The sequence below is a fragment of the Myodes glareolus genome, chromosome 2 (assembly GCF_982192425.1).
Source record: "Myodes glareolus chromosome 2, mMyoGla1.1, whole genome shotgun sequence".
In the NCBI taxonomy this organism is placed as follows: Eukaryota; Metazoa; Chordata; class Mammalia; order Rodentia; family Cricetidae; genus Myodes; species Myodes glareolus.
This window is the reverse complement of record NC_142027.1, coordinates 56144178-56167727: the sequence shown is the minus strand read 5'-3', so window position 1 is coordinate 56167727 and position 23550 is coordinate 56144178. Positions and strand designations below refer to the sequence as shown.

The 23550-nt window shown below is 36.3% G+C and overlaps 1 protein-coding gene across 1 annotated transcript in view; it reads right to left on the bottom strand.

Moving 5' to 3' along the window:
* Myh15 (myosin heavy chain 15) overlaps window positions 1–23550 on the bottom strand; it is a 148977-nt gene that overhangs the window by 80355 nt on the left and 45072 nt on the right. Inside the window, exons 15-21 of the mRNA XM_087897259.1 lie at window positions 17640–17816; window positions 16517–16649; window positions 12571–12638; window positions 11588–11675; window positions 9142–9259; window positions 8179–8302; window positions 5126–5262 (exon numbers count right to left, since the gene is read on the bottom strand). Coding sequence (XP_087753385.1) covers window positions 5126–5262; window positions 8179–8302; window positions 9142–9259; window positions 11588–11675; window positions 12571–12638; window positions 16517–16649; window positions 17640–17816 — 845 coding nt within the window. The remainder of the gene's footprint in view (window positions 1–5125; window positions 5263–8178; window positions 8303–9141; window positions 9260–11587; window positions 11676–12570; window positions 12639–16516; window positions 16650–17639; window positions 17817–23550) is intronic.

The window sequence follows — 23550 nt, the reverse complement described above, 5'->3', positions numbered from 1 at the left end:
AAGATCCAAATACATGCTTATAAATTGAAAAGCTATTGCAGCATCCTTTTTGATTGGGGATTTACAGTCCATAGCAACGGAAGGTGTGGAAGCAGAAGTGTGAGGTGGGTGGGTGGGTGGTGATGTTGTCTTTGTAGGCAGGAAACAGAGGGTCTAGGGCTTTGGCACCTGTGGTACCATTCATGCTGAATCTTCTCTCCCCAGTTAAACCTCTTTAAAAACAAGCCCAAGCCCAAGCCCTTTCCTTCATTAAACTGATTTTTTTCAGATATTTAATCACAACAATAAGAAAAGTAACAAATGTGCCGACTTCTGAGAGTGTATGTAATATAGATATATATTTATACATAAGTATGTATATTGCTCTGTGTGTATATATACTGTATACACACACACACAATACATACAGTATATATTGTAATCCAGACAGTTTTGAATTCCTAATCCTTCTGTCTCCATTTCCCAAGTGTTGGATTACAGGCATGCAACATCATACCCCGTTAAATATAGTTGATCTTAAATGCTCTCAACATGCGTAAAATAGATCTATATAAGGTGATAAAGTAATTATCTTGATTGCAGCAATCATTACACAAAATGCATATATATGAAAACATCAGATTGTACACCATAAACATAATTTTGTCAACTAGACTTTAAAAACACAGGGAAAAAATAAAGAATAAGCCAAAAACAAATTGAAAAAAAACAAAAATGAGATAACAAATTAATAAAGTTGAGGGGGAAAAGAAAATGTAATAAAAATTATCCAGTTCATACACTAAATAAATATGCACGTAACATAAAGGAGAGAAGGCAAAATAAACAATACTAGGTATAATGGCCTAGGAATTAATAAGGATTATTTTCTGTGAGTAAACTTGTAGATATAGTAAATACTTACCATTTATAATTAACACACAATGTAAACAAATAATTTGTAATATTAAATAATATCTATTTAGTAAATAACTCATAAACTGACTCAAGAAAAAAATGTAATTTGTCTAGACACATTAAATTTATGAAATTCATCAAAGAATATAAAATTCAGGTTATTATATACAAAAGTGTACCAAAGAGTCATTGACTAGATAATTGAAGTTAAATATTTCTTGTATTCAAAGAGAAAATAGTCAATAATTATTTTACAAAGTTAAAATGATATTTGCCTAAAACTAGATAGCAGAAATTAAATAAAATTTTAGGCCACTCAATTTATTTTTAAAAATCTCATTGTAATACTTTTACAAAATGCATCAGTATTAATAAAAGTAGGTTCTTTGTTTTAAAGATCTACCATTTAATGCATTTATAGGTTATTTTAGAAATATTATGTTAATAAATACAAATAAAAAATTTAATAGGTTCATGATTTTTTAAAAAAGCTTTATAAAAAGAAAATGGAAGAAGTGGGAATACTCTTTAAAGAATACAACAAAAACTTTAGACTGCAAAAAGTATCATCCTTTAAATGGAAATGATAGCTTTTGCCAATGTCAGAAATATATCAAAATCTAAAGTACCACATTTTCATGAAAGTATTCCACAAGAGGAATCTCATGGACCACTGTTGAGTAGTAAATCAGAAAACAATATCCTGCAAAGTTAAAACTGTGTGCAGCGTAAACTCTGAGAAACCACCACGCCTGTGCTTTGACACTAACTTATCAGAGAATGGAACATTTGAAGTTATGTCATCTTCAAGAAACTCTTACATATAAGAATGAGGGAAACATCATTAAAATGTCTCTAGAAAACTATAACGTATTGGAACAGTACATGATATTTTAAATAGCACAAATTTAGTTTATGGGGAAAGAAATACATGGTGTTATATTTAAGCAATGGGCTACTGTACAGCATTAAACTCAGTGATTTAGCCCTATACTCATCAAGACTGATATATTTTAAAGAAGATTTTTAAACTTCATAAAGAATATTATTCACATGAAGTAAGCATGAAAAACCATTAACCGTTTAAGGACACATGTATATCACCTAAGGCTATACAGAGTAAAATCTTTATTAAGATAGGCATAGTGGTGCACAATGGGAGTCCACAGATGTGATTCCTGTTCCACCTTAACTAAAAGTCAGAGACTTTGCACTTATTTTTACTCTTTCAAAGTTGTTGACAACAGGTATGGCTACAAACAAGAAATCCTGATCTAGGGTGTGGTCACTTGGTGTTTTGGACATTAAGATGGCCCATAGAGGTGAATCTGCTTCACCCTGACCAAAGGTCAGAGAATTCAAGCATATTCTTGCTCCATCATTTTTTATTATTGTTAAATTTAATTTTTTAAACAATCTTTCCTCATTTTACATATTTATCCCAGTTCCTACTCCCTTTCCTCCTCCCACTCTCCCTACCAACCAATCACTTCATCCACTCTTCAGAAAGGATAAGGCAATCAAGGGCAATCAACAAAATCTGACACATCACTTTGAGGGAGAACCAAGTCGTCTCCCCTATACCTAGACTGAGCAGGGTATCCCTCCAAAAAGAATGGGCTCCAAAAGGACAGTTCAAGCACTAGGGATAAGTCCTAATTCCACTACCAGTGGCCCCACAGACTGCCCAAGTCACACAACTGTCACCCACATTCAGTGGGCATAGTTTTGTTCTATGCAGGTTCCCCCACTATTCTAAAACCAGAGGTTTGACATAGGGAATGGCTGCCTACAGGATACTTGGTCTAAGGTATATTCACTGCATATCCTGCCCAAAATATCAAATGATTAACTCAGAAAGTTGTGGCTTGCTGTCTCAGGTATTAAAGCAAGTAATGGTTCTGGTTGTCCTTTGTGTCATATTAAAGCAATCTTTTGCCTTCTTCCTACCCCTTTGGGCTAGGGAATATAAACATATGGAAAATAAATGCAGGTGGATTCAGTATTCACTGAGTTGCCCTCCTTGTACTATCCTACGTATCTGTATTTCTTTTGTATCTCTGTCTACCCTGCTTAACATTCCTAATCCACACACACCTACGAACTTGTCAAGGCTGAACCCCGACAGTGCACACCTTTAATTCCAGCATTTGTGAGATAGAGGCAGGTAAATCTCTAGGTTTGAGGCCAGCCTGGTCCAAAGAGCAAATTCCAGGATGAACAGCTGAGGGCTATATAGAGAAAGCTTCTCTCAAATAAATAAATAAATAAACAAACAAACAAACATAACAAAAAGAGATCTGTATATCGAGTAGAGAATGAGAACATGTTTTTATATTAATTACACATTTACATATGTGACAAAAATAATGAACACCAATTTAGGATCTAGAGAAAATTAGATTTGTATCAAGGGCAAAGTACAAAGGACTTCAGTGATGTTAGTTAATAATTTTTAAACTGTTAGCAATTACATAAAAATTGTTAAGAATTAATATTCCTTGATTATGTGCCATGAGAATTCACTATATTAGTATCTACATTTTATGAAGTTTATATAATTTACAGTAACATTTGATAAATAATTTAGAAAATAGATATTAATGGTCTCGTTTTAGAAATAAAAGAAGTAGTGTAAAAAAAAGTAAAAACTTTACATAAGTATATACAACTGGAACCAGGTGGGGTAGTACACATTTGAGAGCCCAGCATTCTCAAGATGTAGAGACAGATCATTGGGAGTTCAAGATCAGTCTAGTCTACACATAAAGTCCAGACCAGCCTGGGCTAACAGCACCCTCTCTCAAACAACAATAACAGAAAACAAACAAAACCCAGAAGACATGTATTTTACTACAATCTCCTGCGCTACATTGATTGCAATAAGAGAGTCACAAAAGATCCTCAAGAGTTAAAATTTTTCTTTTTTTTTTTTTTCGTGGTCTTGATCATTTTTGGACAAACAGAATAAACAAAATGTCACTCAAGGAACTTATATCAAACCTTGTGGGCTTTCCTCTAGAAGTTAAACTATGCCGAGGAAAATTATTACCAATACAAAATTTCTTGTTCCTTGTCTGTTTATTTAAAGATTCTTTTAACACCAGGTGGTAATGGCTCATGTCTTTAATTCCAGCACTCAGAAGGCAGAGGCAGGCAGATTTCTCTGTGCTTGAGAACAACCTAGTCTACAGAATGAGTTCCAGGACAGGCTCCAAAGCTATACAGAGACACCCTTTACTGAAAAAAAATAGAAACAAAACAAAACAAAAAAAAACGAAAAGGATTTTATTAGCTTGCTTTCCATGGTTCAACTAAAAATTTAGAAAAAAAATACCAAGTTGTCCAAATATGGTTATAAATGTTTGTATTGAACTTACCAGAAATGAAATAAGATAATAAGAGAGGTATAATTATAAATCATTAGGACCCACAGTTGTTCATCCAGAGGAAGTAACAGTGGCCAGAGAACACATGCATGCTTGCATGCACACCCACACAATATGACTATACCTCTTCAAAGTTAGCTTTAGGATATGTGTGACAATCTTTTTAAAATATATTTTAATTAAAATATAATTGCATCACTTCTCACCGTCTTTTTCCTCCTTCCAACCCCTCTCATATCCTCCCTCGTTCTCTCTCTCAAGCTGTATGTCTCTTTTTCTTTGGTTTTATATATACATATGCACAACTATATAAATGAAGCCTGCTGCATCCATTTGTAGATAGAACTTCAGAGCTGACTCCTTTGTATTGGATATCCAATTAGAGCGACTATCTCTGGGAAAGGCGCTCTCTCTCTCTCTCTCTCTCTCTTTCTCTCTCTCTCTCTCTCTCCTAATTTGTTGCCAGTAGGTCTTTAAGTAGGGTGGGACCTCAGGAGACTTCCCTTTTCCATGTCAACAAGACTGTCAACATTACCATTGTTCAAGTCTTATTTAGGTGTGTGTCAATCTTTTCAGGTGTGCTACTTCCATAATTGTCAAACACATCACCTTTCAATGTCATAATTCTAAATTGTAATTCTTCCCAAAGAAAAGAAGAGAAGAAACAGGAAGGCCCTTTATACTGCCTTTTCTGTATGCGGATATTAAGAAATTGTCAAGACTCAGACTAAGCAAGCTAGTCTCTATTCCACAGTCTATTGTGGGGCAATGAAATAAAATCTTACTGGTCAAGGTATGAATTGCTCTCGGGGTGGGAGAGTATCATAGAGAGTTAGTACCTTTCTTCTAGAATCTTCTGGAATGTAATACGCATCAGCTTTCCCCGTGCTCTGGCTTGAAATAAGGTGAAGACTTTAGATATTTTCTCATCTCTTCTTTCTTCCAACTGGTCCAGAATGCGAAGTTTTAAGAACACCTAAAGGAAATAAGCCAGGTACAGTTTCACATATCAGATAAATCCAGTAGTATCTGAATGATGCCATGCACAACTGAAGCATCTATGGGACAACTTTATCAATCCTACATCTTTTTTTGTACAGGTTTTATTCAGTGTGTAAAATGTACATCCTAGGGAAGTTAACTTTCTAAATCTAAAGGTTATAAAGGACATTTTATATTGGACATATTAGCAGCCTGATCATTTCTTCTCTCTTCCCCCTTGATTAATAATAATGTTTAAGGAACATAATCCAAGTTTTACAGGTACATAGCATTGCAAAGGACTTGGCAGGGTTCACAGCTATCTCTGTGAAGGATAAGGCCAGAAACATTTTGGGTATGATGGGTCATAAATGATTGTGTTGAATATTTGTTTGCTTTTCTAAATAATTTTTTAAATATAAAATGCTTTAGTTAGATGCCTAAAGTTTTTTATTTTCAATATGTTTTTAATAGAAGTAAAATGAGAACACTTCTCCCTTTCTTTCCAGCTTTTGTTCTTTGAATCCTTGCCACATTTCCTCTCCAAGTCAATAGCATATTTTTCTTTGGTTATTCTCTATGTGGGGGCGTCTGTCTCTATCTCCCTCCTCTTTCTCTCTGTGTATATTCACGTGTGTGCCACATGCATGCACACACTCAAACATAAATAAGCACAACTTACTGAGTCCATTTTTCTTATTTGTGTATATGTTGTTTCAAAGTACACCTCAATGTACACTGGACAACCAATAAGGGTGCTCTTCCCTAAGAGAGGCTAATTCCCCTTCTGGCAATCATTAGCTGCCTGTGGTTCTTTGGGTAGGAGTGGAAACCCACAAAATTATCCCATCCATGTTAACATGTCCATTGATAATGCCATTCCCAGGAATGGAATAGTAATTTCCTTCAACAGATAAGGGAATAGTGAAAGTGTGGTACCTATACACAATGGAATACTATTCTACTGTAACGAAATAAATGAAATCATAAAATTTATAGGTAAATGGGTGGAGCTAGTAAAGATTGTATTGAGTGACGTAACCCAGACCAGAAAGATAAAAGCTGACTGTCCTCTCTTATCTGTGATTCCTGGCTCCATGGTCTCAGATGTGAATTTACTACATGGAGCAACCACAGAAACCATGAAAGCATAAAGGGACCCTGGGAATAGGTGGAAGAGAAATAACAGGACACTGGAAGCAATTTTTAAATACCCATGTTGTAGGCGGATGCCACTCATTCATTCCCGGCTGACCAGACCTGAAATAATCACTCAGAAACTATATCCTTTGAATCACTGCTTGGCCAATAGCTTAAGCATGTAAGCGAATGCCACTCATTCATTCCCGGCTGACCAGACCTGAAATAATCACTCAGAAACTATATCCTTTGAATCACTGTTTGGCCAATAGCTTAAGCATTTTTTTCAGCTAGCTCTTATATCCTGAACTAATCCATCTCCATTTATCTGTGTATTGCCACATGGCTGTGGTTTACCAAGTAAAGTTCAGTCCAGCATCTGGTGTCTGTCTCTGGTGGAGCTACATGGCTTCTCTCTGACTCTGCCTACTCTCTCACTATATATCTCTTCCAGCCTGGCTAAACTCTGTTAAGACATTAGCTAAAAGCAGTTGCTTTATTCATTAACTAATAAAAACAACACATATGCAGAAGGATTTCCCACACCACCGTATGGTTGTCTCAGCTTACTGACCCACGCACTAGAAAATAATTTTGTTCTACATGTAAAAGACTTGGCATTTCCCAAGAATAATCAGTAATAACAAATGTGAGATGATTAGCTGCCTAAGATACAAATTTCATCAAGGAATGCATGTGGCCTGTCTTAAAGTCACCTTGAACAACTGTGAAAGTGTATCTCTGCTCAAAATATGCCCAGTTTTGTCATGAGTCCCTTGCACTTTCATTTTCCCATTCACATGAAAAAGCCTCCTTAATATATGTGATTTGAGATTCTCACTAGCACATGTGAGCTTGAGCCCCAATGAGTAGCAGATGGCAAAAACAATGAGATATAAGGGGAAAAAACACAAATGATAACACTAATTTCTAAGTACTCAAAATATAAGAATATAAGAATATAAGAATAAAGAAACATTCATAAAACTATATTGGTAAGTTGCAGACACTTATAATCCTAGTAACTCTAAAAACTGAGGCAGGAGAATAATGAGGCAAGCTCAGGAAGGATGGGTAGACAGAAAGTAGACAGACAGACAAATTTTCACCCTGTCTCCTCACAGTCTTTTTCAAAATGTCGGCCTCACATGGATGTCATTAAGAAAAACTACCAGAAAAGATCAAGCCTAGTAACCAGAAATTTCCAGAAATATGTGGGTTTCTTGGGTAAAGTAGAATTTAATCATATTTAAGAAAATTGGTTTTGGTTTCTAATTGAAATTTAAATTACTAAATTATTCAAGTAATAATTATTTTCCAATTCAGCACACTGCATAAAACATTTCACATGTGCAAGCAGTTATCTCTGGAAGCCTGGTTCACTTTCTCTTACTCTGTTTTCTAGCACAGAAAGGTCAATTCAGTATTTTACATACTGGCCTGAATTTGGCTAGGTAATTAGCTATCAAATTTATATGCAAGATGAAGTGTAATTCAAAGAGGAAATGTTTCACTATACTGTGCAAGGCCCTAGATTTAATTCTTGATACTGAAATAAATGATATAAATAAAATCTAGACTTGTTTAACTAACAATGGATTTTCTTTCTCAAGCAGAATTCAAATTTCCATGATGAATTGACCTCGATTTGTATTATTTCCAGTCACAAGAACTGAAGAACTTATTTAACAATTAAGCATTTACCAATATTTTAAAGTCTTTGCTTTTCTCTCCCACTTCCCTCCCAAATGCATTGATGTTTCTGGGTTACCTTGGTGACTCCACACTGGTACTGGGAATGGTCTATCGTCAAGAAGCCAAGTATTTCTTCAGCTGCTTTCCTGCTGCTCACAAACTCACTCTTTGAAAATTTCCTTGGGTTTAGAATGCAGTACCTATTTTGAAATGGTACCAGAGGATCATATGACTCAAACAAAGAGTACTCTGAAACAAAGGAGGGAAAGCTGGGGCAGACCTCTAGCTCCCCTTCCAATCTGCTCGACTCTAACAAAACTCCTGGCAACAACAGTGAAGATGCTATCAGCACTCGGTCCAATGGGTCTGATTATAGTCTCTACAGTGTTATGGTTATCAAGTTAATTTTCCTGGGAAAGTGGGGACTGAGGAGGAAAAGGGGGAACGTGTGAGTAGATCTAGTATGTGGACAGGAAAACTGAAAGGTTAAATTGACTTTTACCAAAGTGTTTCACCCTGATGGTGAACTGTAGACACGTGACTTTCAGTTCCTAGACAGGTGCTCTGCTTGCTCTTTTACATTTTTCTCGAATTGTCTTGATAAACTATAATTTTCACTTTTCAAATTCAGGACATGGAAAGCAAAGATGCCTCCCCTGACTCCTACCACCTAAACAATGCTGAATCCTTTTTTTCACTGTTGCTAAAAATGCAACAGCTTCATTGGGTGACAGCTACCACAAAGCACATAGATTTCAGAGATGCACTTCAGGCTTTCCAACTTCCTTCCATATATATTTCTTCTGCATGTGGGTCTACTATCCACTAACGGAGACTTCAGGGCACTGAAGCTATATAGCTATTGAATTTAAGAACAAATAATATAGAGTTCTCTCAGCATGTGTCTCATCACCACAAGAACATATTAATTTATGGAATGGAGTAAACAAAACAAATAAATAGTACGTGCATAAACACTCAATACAGAGGAAACAGAAGAAACTTCTTCAGACTTTCTGAACTTCGAATGTATGTTTACCTTTGTTTAAAGTCGTCATATAGCATCCGACCTGGAAACCCTTCACAGCATACTCTAATCCCTTCCAAGACACCATTACTACGTAGTTGCTGGAGAACCAAGAAAGGATCCAATACACCTGAAAGAGAAGGGCACAAGGACTCAACATTCTCAAACATCCATCACAGCAGATTCTATCTTCATTGTTGCACCTCGGTAGTAAAGGAAATTTTGAATTCAGTGTGATACATGAGTGTTCGTATGTGCTCACTAACTTCCAACCTGATGACACTTATAGCACTTGTCCTACTAGGAAGGCTTCTACAGATATGATTTACCTACAATTCTTTTTAATGTAGAACAAACTGGTAGATAAGACTTTGTATGCACATTCTCCTGGAAAATGAAAAAGAACACGTATTTTTCTGTGCAAATAGCTGACATCAGATACATTTGCCAACTGAAAGCAGCTAGAGAAAGTGATGAAGGCTCAAGTGGGCTGCCATTTCCAGTAGGAGATGGAGATACTACAAAGTGGGGAAGGCAGTAGAAAGAAAGGAGAAGGTGGACAAACCACAAAATTCTGTCTGCATTTATGCCTAGAGTGGATTTGCCCACATTCAGGCCTTTCTTCCCTATTCTGCTATAGAGTGGAGGACAGCAAGCAAACAAACAGTACGGACATAAACACTCAACACAAAGGAACACAGGCTGCTTCAGACTTTCTGAACCTCAAATGTATGTCTACCTGGCTTAAAGTCATCATATAGCATCTGACCTGTACACCCTTCACTCTAAACCCTTCCAAGACACCATTACAACAGGGCTGCTGGAGAACAAATTCTGTTGCCAATTCAATGCCCCTATTCTGATGCCAATGTCTACATTTATTCTATAGTGCGAGCATTCTTCTGTCACCACTTTGTTCAACAAAAGCAGCCCTTCTATAGCTGTCGGCTGGAATCTCTGGTGGAAGCCTTTGAAAAGCCATCCAAGAAGCCAGTGTATCTGACATTCATCAAGTATTCTGGACAAAGCCAAGGACTACCCCTTTCACAAAATCTTGCTGTGTCTTTAACTATGTCTCAGATCACAGACATAAGCTACACTCTATGTCCAATCTTTCTATGTATAGAACCAGATCTTTTATAACAAGAGGGATTAGAAGATTCTGACACTTTATGATGAAATCCACTCATTCTCTTCATTACATACTAAAGATTGTTTTAAAGCATAAAGCTTTTGTTTTGAAAACTTGCTGAAATTTGCATTGATTTCATTGAAGTCATCTTATAATAGGATAAGTGTTCCAAAAGTCAGAGGTGACTGATTGTGTTCTTTGCTAGACTGGAGCAGGACACTTAGATGCATTTGGAATCCTAGTCAAGGTCTGGGAATGTAGCAAAAAATAGCATCTTTAACTAGCTTGTGTAAAGTCTTGTGTTATTCTAGTTCTAATAACATGACATACACACATATACATGTGCACACACAAATAAAAACAAAGAACTCAATTTATAAGAAAAAATGAAGTTATATATGTGTGTATATACACAAATAAACACGCAATGTTGAAATGTCTCCCTTATAAAAATTCCAATAACAACATGACTTGGCATCACAGTCTCCCTAATTAGGTCACAATCTGTCAAGATTGGGTTTGTAATTACAGTAAGTTAATAAGAGCAAAAATTAGTACAGAGCCACACAGATCATAATCAACACAATTAGGGTATGAATTCAAGGGTGCTTGATGGTCTGAGGACGTGGTACTTGTCATATGGGCTCCTGTAAGTCTGCACACCTTGAACTAAAGCTCTAGGAATACTGATATTCCAAAGAGTTGACTGAAACCTTTGAACTGTGATCTAAGGAATGGGATCCAGAGAATTAAATTTGGCAGAATAGTTTTGAGAATGGGAAAATCAACATTGTCCTCTCATTAGCTTCCTTCTGTCATTAATTCATTGCAAGAGTGTCTACCATTGAGACATACATAACTAAGGAAATGGGCATACAAAGGGAAGATACTAATTTTGGAAAATTACGAGAGAAAATGTTTAACATTTTCTAAAATGATTTTCATGGTTAATTTAGATTATGAAAACCAAATATTATTCATGTGCCAAAATATCATCCTGACTGATTATTCAATACATTTAAGAATATTTTCTCTTTCTAATGAATGGGATAGAAGTGTAGCACCCATGTTTTAACCTAAAATTCAAAGATCAATTCATTTGGAACTAACTTTAGGAAGTCTTTCTGTGTGGCCACCTAAAACTGAATTCACAGCAGCCTAGGGAAGGTTCCAGAGAACTCGGATTTGACTTCCTTTCATTTTTCTATATGAAAATCTACTTTTCTATAGAGTAAATAGCAAATAATTCTTTAAAGTACTTTCAACAAGGCTGAATGAACTAAGATATATTTCCTACTGCAAATTGTAAAAATGTCTAGTTCTTACCTGGTATTTTGTTCATATTTGGATTTATACATCTCACAAAATGCGGTGTTGTTGATTTCAAATCTGTCATCAATTTATTTATATTTTCCTAAAATAAAAGCCATAATAAACACAAAATCACTTTGCAAGCTGCAAAAGAACTTCAGAAAGTCTAAATCTGTCAGCTGAATCTGATATTCGACAAGAGCACCAACAGGGACACAATGAATTCAACATTTTTACATGCTTACCAAACACATTATTTTCTTTCCTATGGCAAGTCAATACTTACCCGACAGTCACAGTGCCATTTTGAGTCATTTCCACCTACTTTGAATTTGAATCCAGTAACTTTTGAAGCCGAGTGAAAAAGGTTGCTTATCATTTCTTCAGTTTTCTATCTTTAAAGTCTTTATTTTGGATGAGATTGTACAGAATCGCAATCTTAGATGATTTAAAATATTTAAAAGTAAAGGGAACAGGATAGAGAACAGAAGAAAAGACAACAGTGTGGATTTAGCCTCAGGTTTGACTCCACAAACTCAGTGTACCGCAGTGGTCCTCTCTAGGAGCAGAGCAGAGCCAAAGTCTGGAGAGGCGGACAATGATGTGTCTTAGCTTCTTATTGCCTGAGGGCAGTTCTACCCACTGGGAGACTTTATGAGCCAATAGTCACACCAGCCAGAGAACTAGTGCAGACTGACAAATGGAACCTGGTCAGGGCACCACTAGTGACTCCTAGAGTCATTCACAATAACAAATATGGCTTTATCCACGACACCTTAGTGGCTTTATATAGGGCTGAAGAAGTGGCTCCCTGTGTAAACATACTTGCCCTGGAAGCCTAGTTACCTGAATTTGATCCCCGGGGCCCACATAAATGTACAAGGGAGCTGAGCTCACAAAGCTGCTCTCTAACTTCCCATGATTGCTATGAAATGCATGCTCACACATCACACACATACACAATAGTAAGAATTATTTAATTTTTAAATGTAAGTTACTTTATGCAGAGATGAAATCAACTGGAATGATGCTGCTTTCCTGCGTGCCTTCTCACCAAACTGTGTAGCTTAAAAAGAAAAAGAAAAAAAAAGATTTAAAAATTCTGTTTTCCATAATATATAATGTTGTCATCAGAGTGATAAAAACAAATTCATCCAAGTTTTAAAACATGATAGTATGTACCAAAAAGCTTTGTGAATACATACATCCTTCAAAAAAATGCCTAATGTGCTTCTCCCTAAAGAAATAATCAGAAAACTATATAAATATACTCACTCAAACATTATCTAGTCACTGTGGAAAAATTTGAGCAAAAGAAAAATTAAGAAAAGTCTATTAAGAAACATTAACTCATGAATAAATATGCATACAGTAGAATGAATACTGCAGCTTTAAAATGATTTATGTAGATCATATAACAAATATGGAAAAATTTTAGTTTTATTTTAAGAGAAGAAGTTACAGAATGTCTATTTTGAATATTATTATCTTGAGTGTGTATGCCTAGGTTTAAGCACAGTTAGGTTATAAATGATTGCAAATGAAGAATCTTGGGAGACATGGAAACGAAATATCACTAGTAGTCACCCCCGTATGATATGATAGGCCTTTTTATGCTTATCTTTTTAGTTTATCTGTGTTGACTGTTTATGGCAACACCCACATCCTTTCAAGGTTTATGAAAAAGGCAAATCTATTCCTCTTTCTTTATTATTGAAGCAAAAGAATCTACACTAAGTCAAATATCCTGTAAACAGCTGTGCAGTCACAATTCACTCAGATGTATAACAGCAGAAAGGACAAAAGCCATGGGCAATTTGGAGACTGCAGGATACATATTAGTACAGAAAACTAAAATACATAATTTCTGAACCTGAATAGTAACTTTATAAAGGCACATGTCATAAAATTTATCACGAATGTCCTTTTAGGGGGCTCAGGTCCTCTAAGTGGATTACATGATTTCTGTGTACTTCCCCACCTTTGAATAGGGAATACAATTACCGGACATTTCATTTTTAAGCTATAACTCTGATCTAAAATCTATCAGTTTGCCAAGAGAAAGTATAGCTATTGTGGACTGCTTAATGTAGGGGTGAGTTCGAATTTTAGAAGGAATTATTTACAAGAAGTGTTATAGTAATTTTTTTAACATAGTTCTTTCCTTCTGTATGCAAAGAATGCAGTACACCTTGAAGAGAGAAACTCCAAATCCCTTCCCAACTGTCTGGCTATCCCCTGCTCTGATTCTCCTAGGTGTGGTCGGGAGCCCACTTTCTAAATAAAACCCAAGTAGCACAGACACTGAGAGAAACAATTAATAAATGTGACCTCCTGAAACTGAAAGCTTCTGTAAAGCAAAAGACATAGTCAACAAGACAAAACAGCAGCCTACAGAATGGGAAAAGATCTTCACTAACCCCACATCAGACAGAGGTCTGATCTCCAAAATATACAAAGAGTTCAAAAAATTGATCATCAAAAGAACAAATAATTCACTAAAAAAAATGGAGTACATACCTAAACAGAGAACTCTCAATAGAGGGATCTAAAATGGCTGAAAGACATTTAAGGAAATGCTCAACATCCTTAGTCATCAGAGAATTGCAAATAAAAACAACTCTGAGATTCCATCTTATACCTGTAAGAATGGCCAAGATCAAAAACACTGATGACAACTTATGCTGGAGAGGTTGTGTGGTAAAGAGAACATTCCAGCATTACTGGTGGGAGTGCAAGCTGGTACAGCCCCTTTGGATGTCAGTGTGGTGATTTCTCAGAAAATTAGGAAAGAACCTCCTTCCAAACCCAGCAATACCACTTTTGTATATATATCCAAAGGATGCTCAATTATACCACAAGGACATGTACTCAACTATGTGCACACCAGCACTGTTTGTTATAGCCAGAACCTGGAAACAACTTAATGCTCCTCGACCTAACAATGGATAAGGAAAATGTGGTGCATTTACACAATGGAGTACCACACAGCAGAAAAAAAAAATGATGACATCTTGAATTTTGTAGGCAAATGGAAGGAGCTAGGAAACATCATATTGAGTGAGGTAGCCCAGACCCAGAAATACAAATATCATATCTACTCACTCCTCAGTTTCGAAGTTTTTTTAAAAACACAAAACAAGGAAAACCAGCCTACAATTCACAACCCTAGAGAACCTAGATGACAATGAGGACCACAGGAAATGGAAAAAGACAAGATCTCCTGAGTAAATTGGGAGCATGGGGACCATGGGAGAGGGTTGAAGGATAGAGGAATGGCAGGGAGGGGAGGAAAGAAAAATGTATAGCTCAATAAAATAAGAAAAAAGAGCTGTAAATTATATGGCCACTGCTTCACCAACTCAGAGACACACTAGAAGACACAGACCAAAGGGGGACACAGTACTTGTGCCAGTTGTAAGAAGTCTGGGATCAGTCACTGTCATAACACAGTCTTTAAAAAAAACTACTAAAAGTAGAATCAGGCAATGGTATTGTCTGCCAATTACAAAAATAAAACACAATCACTTTCACTTCTCTCTCCTCTGCACAGGCCCAGAGTATGCTATGTTTGCTCCTTAATTATATTGTCATGCACTGAAAAATCCAGGAAATGCTAAATTCTACATCTATTTCTTGACCATGTTATCAGGAGACCTAAAACAAACTAAGAAAGATCAGGAATTAATGTGAAGCTGGGAATAAAATAATAGAAAGGAGAGAATGTTAGGAAGCGAGAGTGCACACCCTACTGAAAGAATAGCTGGTACACTCCATCCCGTGTGTGCTGAGGGAATCTAAACCTGAAAGATTTAATATTTACCTACAGTTCCCATTTTGCAAAATAAATAAATAAAGTTCATAGATCTAGTGGAAATATTGTGATTTTTCAACATGTATTAACAACAACAACAAAAAGATGATAGATAGATAGATAGATAGATAGATAGATAGATAGATAGATAGATAGATAGATAGATAGATAGAAGACAGACAGATAGAAAAACTTTGGCCCAAAGCTGCCTTAGGACTTCTTAAATTGATCTCAAATGTTTCTCTGATTGGCAAATTACAGCCAACCCTGAGCAAGTTGCCAGGTCCTAATCTGTTGGGAGAGGCTGTTTATTCATTTCCGGCTTCCCAGACCACGAAATAATCACTCTGAAACTATATTCTTTAAATCATTGCTTGGTCAAAAGCTTAAGTACAATTTTGGCTAACTCATATCCTAAACTAACCCATCTCCCTTAATCTGTGTATCACCACATAGCAGTGGCTTACTGAGTAAAGTTCTCCAATGGGGCTACATGGCTTCTCTCTGACTCCACCTTCTTTCTCCCAGCATTCAGTTTAGTTTTCCCCACCAAGCTCTAGTTTGTTCTATCAAAGGTCAAGGTAGATTCTTTATTCATTAACCAATAAAGCAACACATATACAGAAGGAATTCCTACAGTAGTCAAACATAGTCAGCCAACTATTCAAACCATATTCACCTAAGATAAATGCGAGCTATAATCAACAAAGTTCTCTCAAGAACTTCCAGTTTTAGGTATCATTTTCCTGTCTCTAGATATGAAGAGCACATCTTACGTGTGGTGGCATGGTGTAATATGAATCAGGGTTTTTTTTGTTTTGTTTTTTCGGATTGTCAGCCAATTTAGAATTGCAAATAAAGTCAATTAAGATTTGCAAAACTTAGATTAGTCTCTTGATATTTATTTGAGGATTATTATTGTCCCCAAACATTCATCAAGCTGTATTGTTTGTTTTTTCTTTGTAGGTAAGTCTAAACAAAAGCAGGAATTGGCCATGAATCCTCTATAACAGGAAGGACTTCACAGAAAGCAGAAGTTCTTACCACAGAAAGAAGAAAGGACTGTTGTAAAAGTCACCTCACCTGCCAATCCCTAAGTGGAGGTAAAATTTCAGTGAAGACCAACTCACCACTGCCAGAAAGGAAGTTGTTTGTAAAGAGACTTGCCAGGACTTTATTGGAGGACTTCTGAAGGAGAGCCACCACTGCCTCGTTAAGATTGTCTTTGTTCTTTTCAAGCCAACCACTGATGTTATAAGGGACCTTTGGAAAGACATGTGTTTCAGGTAACAAAATGAGAAAAGGTATACATTCATACACTGAAAAAGGAAATGTATGCATTGCTTTAAAAAAACCCACAAATTTTATTATTTAGTATTAATTTAGTAACAATACTGAGTAGCATTCTGGAAGGCCATCTGTAGCCCAGTGAGATTTTTAAATTTCACATTTTCAAAGGAAAGTAAAATTATAAAGAATTGACAGAGAAAGAAGTAATGGGTGAGAAAAAAGCTTAAGAGAAAAAACAAAGAAAGGGACAGGGAGGATGGGACTTTATCTCTGTTAGAAACAATTCACATCGACACCTTTTCATTGGTGGCACTAGGAAAAAAATCTATTCTCTTGACACATACTGAGTACTCAGAAGAAAATTAGCAAACACAACAATATTTTAGATGTAGTTATTACTATATTGCATGACATCAAGAAGAGGACTATATCTGAGTACACATGGGAGGTCATTTGTAGGTTGAGGTATATTGTTATCATCCATTGGCTATATATCCACTCTCTTGCAATCACTGGCTACAAAAAGGAAAAAAAAAGACACATGTGTCAATGGAGAGGCAATAAGGGTTATTAGAAAATTTTTGACCAAAATTTAGAGACCACTTCTTCACATCATGTCTTTAAAAAGGGTGATTTGAGATCACTTACACAGTTTTTTTTTTTAAGAAAAAAAGACAATTGAGGGGAGGTGTCCCAGGACATGGATGATCTCCAGGCCTTTCAGAGCAGCCCTGTTTTGAGGCTGAGTGAGATTTCTGATCTTTGTGCCTACGCTACTATAGTGTGGATGTTTCATTTCATGAGCACCAAATGATATCACCACCTCTCCACTGGCATGGAGATGCATTTGTTCACCTGGTCATTTAACATATACAGTACCAAAATATTAGCTGAGGGTTTTGGACAAGTCCATTTGATGTAGAGTCCAGAAAGTATGGGCCTGGGAATCGAGGATTAACTCACCACTCCAGCATAATGAGCGACTTCAAAGTGAACTTCATATTTCTCCTCAGCAGATGTGGGTTTCTGGAAGTAGGGTGACTTTCCAAAATGGTTATCAAAGAGCTTGATCTCAAAAGTCTTGTCAGTAGCTTTAGAAAACATACATTCCTCTTCAAGGATGGAAAGAATGCCCATGGGCTGTGGGAGAGGGAGGAAAGTGAGTTCTAAAAACATGAGAAACAGAGTATTTCCAGTAACACATCAATATAGGCCTTTCATCATAAAGTTAGTTGCTCTAAGAGATGTTCTTCCCTGCACAGAACTAGCCAATCACATGTGTCCTGTTAACTATTTATTACCTGCATTCTCATACTGATACCAGCAGGGGCAGAAGTGAGCTGCACACTGTAATGACAGGCAGGTGGGGCAGGGGTAACAGGGAAATAAACAGATAACTGAAAAATTAACTTAGTTCCACATAAGCACTCTGAAGAAACTGTATAAAGTACAAAGACTGAGGATTTAGGGGCAGGAACTTCTTTGCCCTGGATGAAAACAACCCAGAACAAAGAATTTACCAGCTGTGGTAAGATGACTGGATTTTGAATGTAAGAAAAAACCTTTTGGGGACATTAAACATGCAGTAATGTGAACTAATTTGTTTTTGAAGGGAAAATGGTTTAAGGTAGGAGTCAGCATATTGGAAATTTATGAGCTAACAATGTTTTATTTATATGTTAAAGGGCTTTAGGAATATACAAGGAGATGGGACAGAATATGTTATTATTTCCTTAAGCAGATTTTTCCTAAATAGTCCTGGCAACTTGTTTGCTATCTGCTCATTTACTGAAGCACATGGAAACAAAACAAACGACAATGTTTCAGTAATACCAGACTGCAGGCTGGATTTGGCCCATACCATCATAGTTGGCTGACCCCTAGTCTGCCTAGAAATGGTGTCAGAGCTTGTGAGAAGTCATTTGAAATGTGATGTAGTTGAAAGTACAACTATGTCACAACTTCCTAATGAAGAAAATAAGGGACGTAAGACAAGTTTTCAGTCTGAACAATTTCTAATGGGTTCTTCCACTAAACCATATGCACAGGGAAAACACACTTAGCAAACAAGAAAAAAATCTGTGATGTTTGTGATATTTATATATTTCTTTTATATTGACATTATTTACCTATACACTCTATGAATAACTTTGAAATGCCTTCTAAGATCAACTCCCTATTTCAGATAATTTAAGATATGACAATATTATTTAGACATTGACTCCAGTTTTAAAATATGTAGCCAAAAAAAATGTCATGCAGTGCATGGTCAGCAAAATGGACAACCCAGAGAAACAGGTGAAAAGAGTTCAAGGTATAACAATTAAAACAGAACATAATTGTTTGTTGCAAGAACACAGGCCTTGTTATTCTCTCCAACCCTTTTCTTGAGACTGGAGGAGACATTGAAGATTATCTTAGGGTTTCTATTGCTGTGAAGAGACACCATGATTACGCCAACTCTTACAAAGGAAAACATTTAATTGGATGGCTTGCAGAAGTTTAGCCCATTACCATCATGATAGGACATGACGGTGTGAAGATAGACATGGTACTGGAGAAAAAGCTGAGAGTGAAAGAGGAGATACATCTTAATCCCACAGACGACAGGAAGTGGTCTGAGAAGCTGGGTATGTCTTGAGAATATAAGAGAGCTCAAAGCCCACATCCAACAAAGCCACACCTTCTGATAGTGCCATTCTCTATGAGATTATAGGGACAATTACCTTCAAACTACCACAGATGTGTATTCTAATTTTCTTAATAGAACCTTGAATTTCCATCAGAACTGCTTTCTGAGGGCAGTTATACATGTTTCCATAGAGACCATACAGAATCAAGGCACTGGATTATTATTAAAACAAAATCGAATTTTTTTTTACTTAAAATTCCTTGTTCTGGTGTGGGAGAATTGTCTGTATTCTGTCAATCATATTTTAATAAAACACTGATTGGCCAGGCAGGCAGTATAGGCAGAAAAGCCAGACAGGAAGTAGGGGTGGAGCAAAGAGACTGGGAGTATTCTGGAAGCAGAAGCTCCCGCTGCCATTCCTGTGCAGACCACCAAAGAGACAGCATGTAACCTGCCCAGCTGAAAAAGGTACTGAGCCATGTGGCTAACGTAGATAAGGATAATGGGGTAGCATAAGTTATAAGAGCTAATAAGTAGCCTGCCTTAATGGCCCAATCAGTTTATAATCTTATGGAGTCCTGTGTGTAATTTTTCCTTGGGAGTTGCCGGCTTTGGGGTGCCGGGTGGGACAGATACCCCAACAAGCCGGTCCCCTCATGTTACATTGTTCTAAATATCTCATTAGAACCACAGAAATGAGTCTTATTCTACATAATTCATCTGGTATTTGAAGATAAAAGTTTCAATTATTTGCCACTCTAGTACATATATAATTGTCATTGTGCGTGTGTGAGATGGGAAGGTGTATACATACCTGTCACAATGTATGTGCAAAGGCTATAAGATGACAACTTTTTAGAGTGAATTCTTACTTCCAGGTTTAGATGGGTTCTGTGAATTAAGCTCAGGTTGTCAGGCTTCTGTGACAAGCATTTTACCCACTGAGCCATTTAACAGATCTCAGGGTTTCTATTTTTAAAAAAAAATGCTCATGGACCTAGAGCACACCTACATTTTATAGAAAGTATATTGAACAATATTCCAAAAGTAATTTGTGGCATCTCCCTGCATCCCAAGACTTGAGATGCAGTGACTAAAGAGGTCTTGTCAACATGAAGAATTCCATGTAAAATAGATACCCATTTTGTACATAAAACATTCACGTTATTTGAGTTCTTGGCAAAATTAAAAATAAAGACTATCAAGAAGGCGGAATGGTGAAAAGTGGGATACCATAACTTAAATAGTTGAAGGACCCATTCAAACTCTTAGAAAAATGCGCTCCATCTCATACCGTGTATTTTCCTATATACCAACAGTCAGCACTTATAGAAATCTGGACATACCAAAGTAACAAGTTCTTAAACACAAAACTTTGACTACTTGTCAGGAAATAACAGGGATAATCTCTTTAACAAACATAGGCATAAATATATAATTGTATATTAATATGTTATGTAAGAAACATAGGCCTCTTAAACATAGGCATAAATATGTAATTTTATATTAATACTTTAGTAAGTAAATTAAGTTCTCAACTAGAATATTTCAATAATGAAACGGGGGTAAGTTAATCCTATAATATATTGTTTACAGCATTCATATGGGAGGAGGTCACTGTGAGCTTGGAGAAAGAAATTAATGGTCAAACTCGATGCTAAAAATATAAGTTAAGTACAAAATAAACATTTTGTAATCTTAAAAAATGAAACTCTTATGTATGAAGATCACCTTTTCAAATCCAGCTAATTGCTTCACTAGTAATACAAAAAAGGAAAGGGTAAGTCATAAATTCATATTTTAAAAGATACCTTGACACACTTTAAAATACCTGTAATGTTATCCATTTATTTAATAAACCAATATTAAGCAACACTCTGTGGACAGCATGGATGTTTTGTGTTGTAGTGGAAAACACAGGGCCTAGAAATCTTCTAGGAAGGAGAGGTCAGACAACAGTCACAAAGAAATAAGAAAATGTCTATTCTGTGCCCAGAATTGGTATAGGGTCTCATGAAAATCCTGAAGAACTAAAACTGGGCCTGGGTGGTCAGAGACTTCCCAGATGATGCTGAAGCTAAACTCCTCATGGCAAAGACAAAGAAAAATCCTGTCTGTATCCATTGTGTTGCATGACCCTCACAGCACAGAACTCATTGTCGCAGGTTCACAGATGAAAGACTCACATTGGTATGGATAGAGGACCAGGGTTTACCTGTCTGAAAACATAGGGCTATGAAATGGGGAGAAATAAAAGAAAATTCTTTCACTCTCTAACTATACAAAATGTGTGTGACACAATGTGTTTTGTATATGTTGAAGTATTGTAATTACTTTGAATTGAAAACTTCCCATGATTCATTCTATATCAAGAACTGTTTACCATTAATACAATTTTCTCTATGAAACACAAATATTTTCAAAAATATTTTACTTTTCAAGAGAGTTCTTGCTATTTATCTGACCTTAGTTCTTTGAAATAGTTGAAGACTTATCTTTGCTTTCTATAAGCTGGTCAATATTTTTTCACATTTTATCAAACCAGTATAAAATATAACAAGAAATTCCATCCACATTGCTAGTGTATAACAAGGAAAACTTGAGGCTAGAATAAATGAGGCAATAGCCTCAGTGCTGTGGGAAGTGCTTCTGTATATATGTTGCTTTGATTGGTTAATAAATAATGCTGCTTTGGCCTGAAACAGAGTAAAATAGAGCTAAGTAGGGAAAACTAAACTAGATGCTGGGAGAAAGTGGGTGGAGTCAAGGAGACACCATGTAGCTGCCAAAGGAGAAAGACACAAGCCGCAGAGCTGGGACCTTACTGGTAAGCCACAAGTCTCATGGTAAAATATAAAATAACAGAAATGGGTTAATTTAAGGTCTAAGAGTTAGTTAATAAGAAGCCTCAGCTAATAGGCCAAGCTGTTGTAATTAATATAGTTTCTGTTTGTTTATTTCAGGTCTGGGCAGCTGGGAATGAACAGGCAGTTTCTATCTATAGAATGGTACCTATGTGGCCAAGTACATTTATATAAAACCTGAGAGAGCTTGGGAAGTAATGCTAGTAATTCTACTAACAAAAGAACAGTATTAAACACAGCTTCTTGGCAGCTTCATTTTTTTTTCAGATGGGTTCTGTTTGCTGGCAGAAAGCAAGGGCACCGTGGCTCCTTTATGAGGTTTTTTCACTCAGCTTTAGAGGTAAAAACTGTGTGGATCCTTTAAAAAGGCTTCCTAGTTTGTGCTAGCTGCATGAACATCTCTGGTTTTTTCAGGAGACTGAGTATTTGGATGGGGTTTGCGAGCAGAGTGTTACAACTTGCTTAATAGCAAAGTAGACCCAGTGTATGCCTAGAAATGAGGCTGTGAGCATGGCTCAGAGAGCTGGCTCTGACCAGACCTCTGCAATGTTGGACTGGGTGGAGCCAAAAAGCAAAGCAGTCTTATTCCTAGCCATGCCATAAATGTTTGTATAAATTTAAAGGGGGATATGCTATAGAAATGAATACTTTGTATTGGTATGGATTTTGGTCTATTGATACAAATATAAGATCAATTTTGTTATATGTATTTCTGCCCTAATTAAGGTATTGTGTTTGTGTGACTCATTTAAAAACATAATGTACAATTAAAAATACAGATTAATAGATAGTCATCTATAATAATCAAGCTTGTAGTTATGTGTGTTAGGTTTTCTAGATGTACAGAGAAATAATCCAATGTATAGGTATTCTTCAAACTTTTCAAAGACTTAGAGAATATGACATTTTAAATGTTTTAAGAACTTTGAATTTTCATGACAACGAGACACATCTGCTCCTGGCAGCACCAATCTACTTCAAGAGGATAATGGGCATCAAAGAGGTTCCTTATGGAGTTTTTTAGCCATTTGGGCAAGAAACTGCTTTTGCCTAGATTGCTTGATGGTATGTTGTATAAAATGGATATGCAGGACCCACAGAAAAAGTGACTGCTAAACATTCTAAAAAAAAAAACAGGATGGTTTATCAGGGTTCCTACTTCATGAAAGAATCTGCCATACATTCTGTCAGACACAGAAGAAAGCAACTGACAAACTTTGCCAATAAAAGGCAAAACAGTTCTTCATATTTTCTGCTTCATGGAAAAGTTTGCTGGATACTATGGGCCTAGTGGGCCTGCAGGCTGAATATGAATGCTCCAATGTTACAGAAGAACTCTGGGTGACTGACTGTCCAGACAGCAAGATGTCTCTGTCAA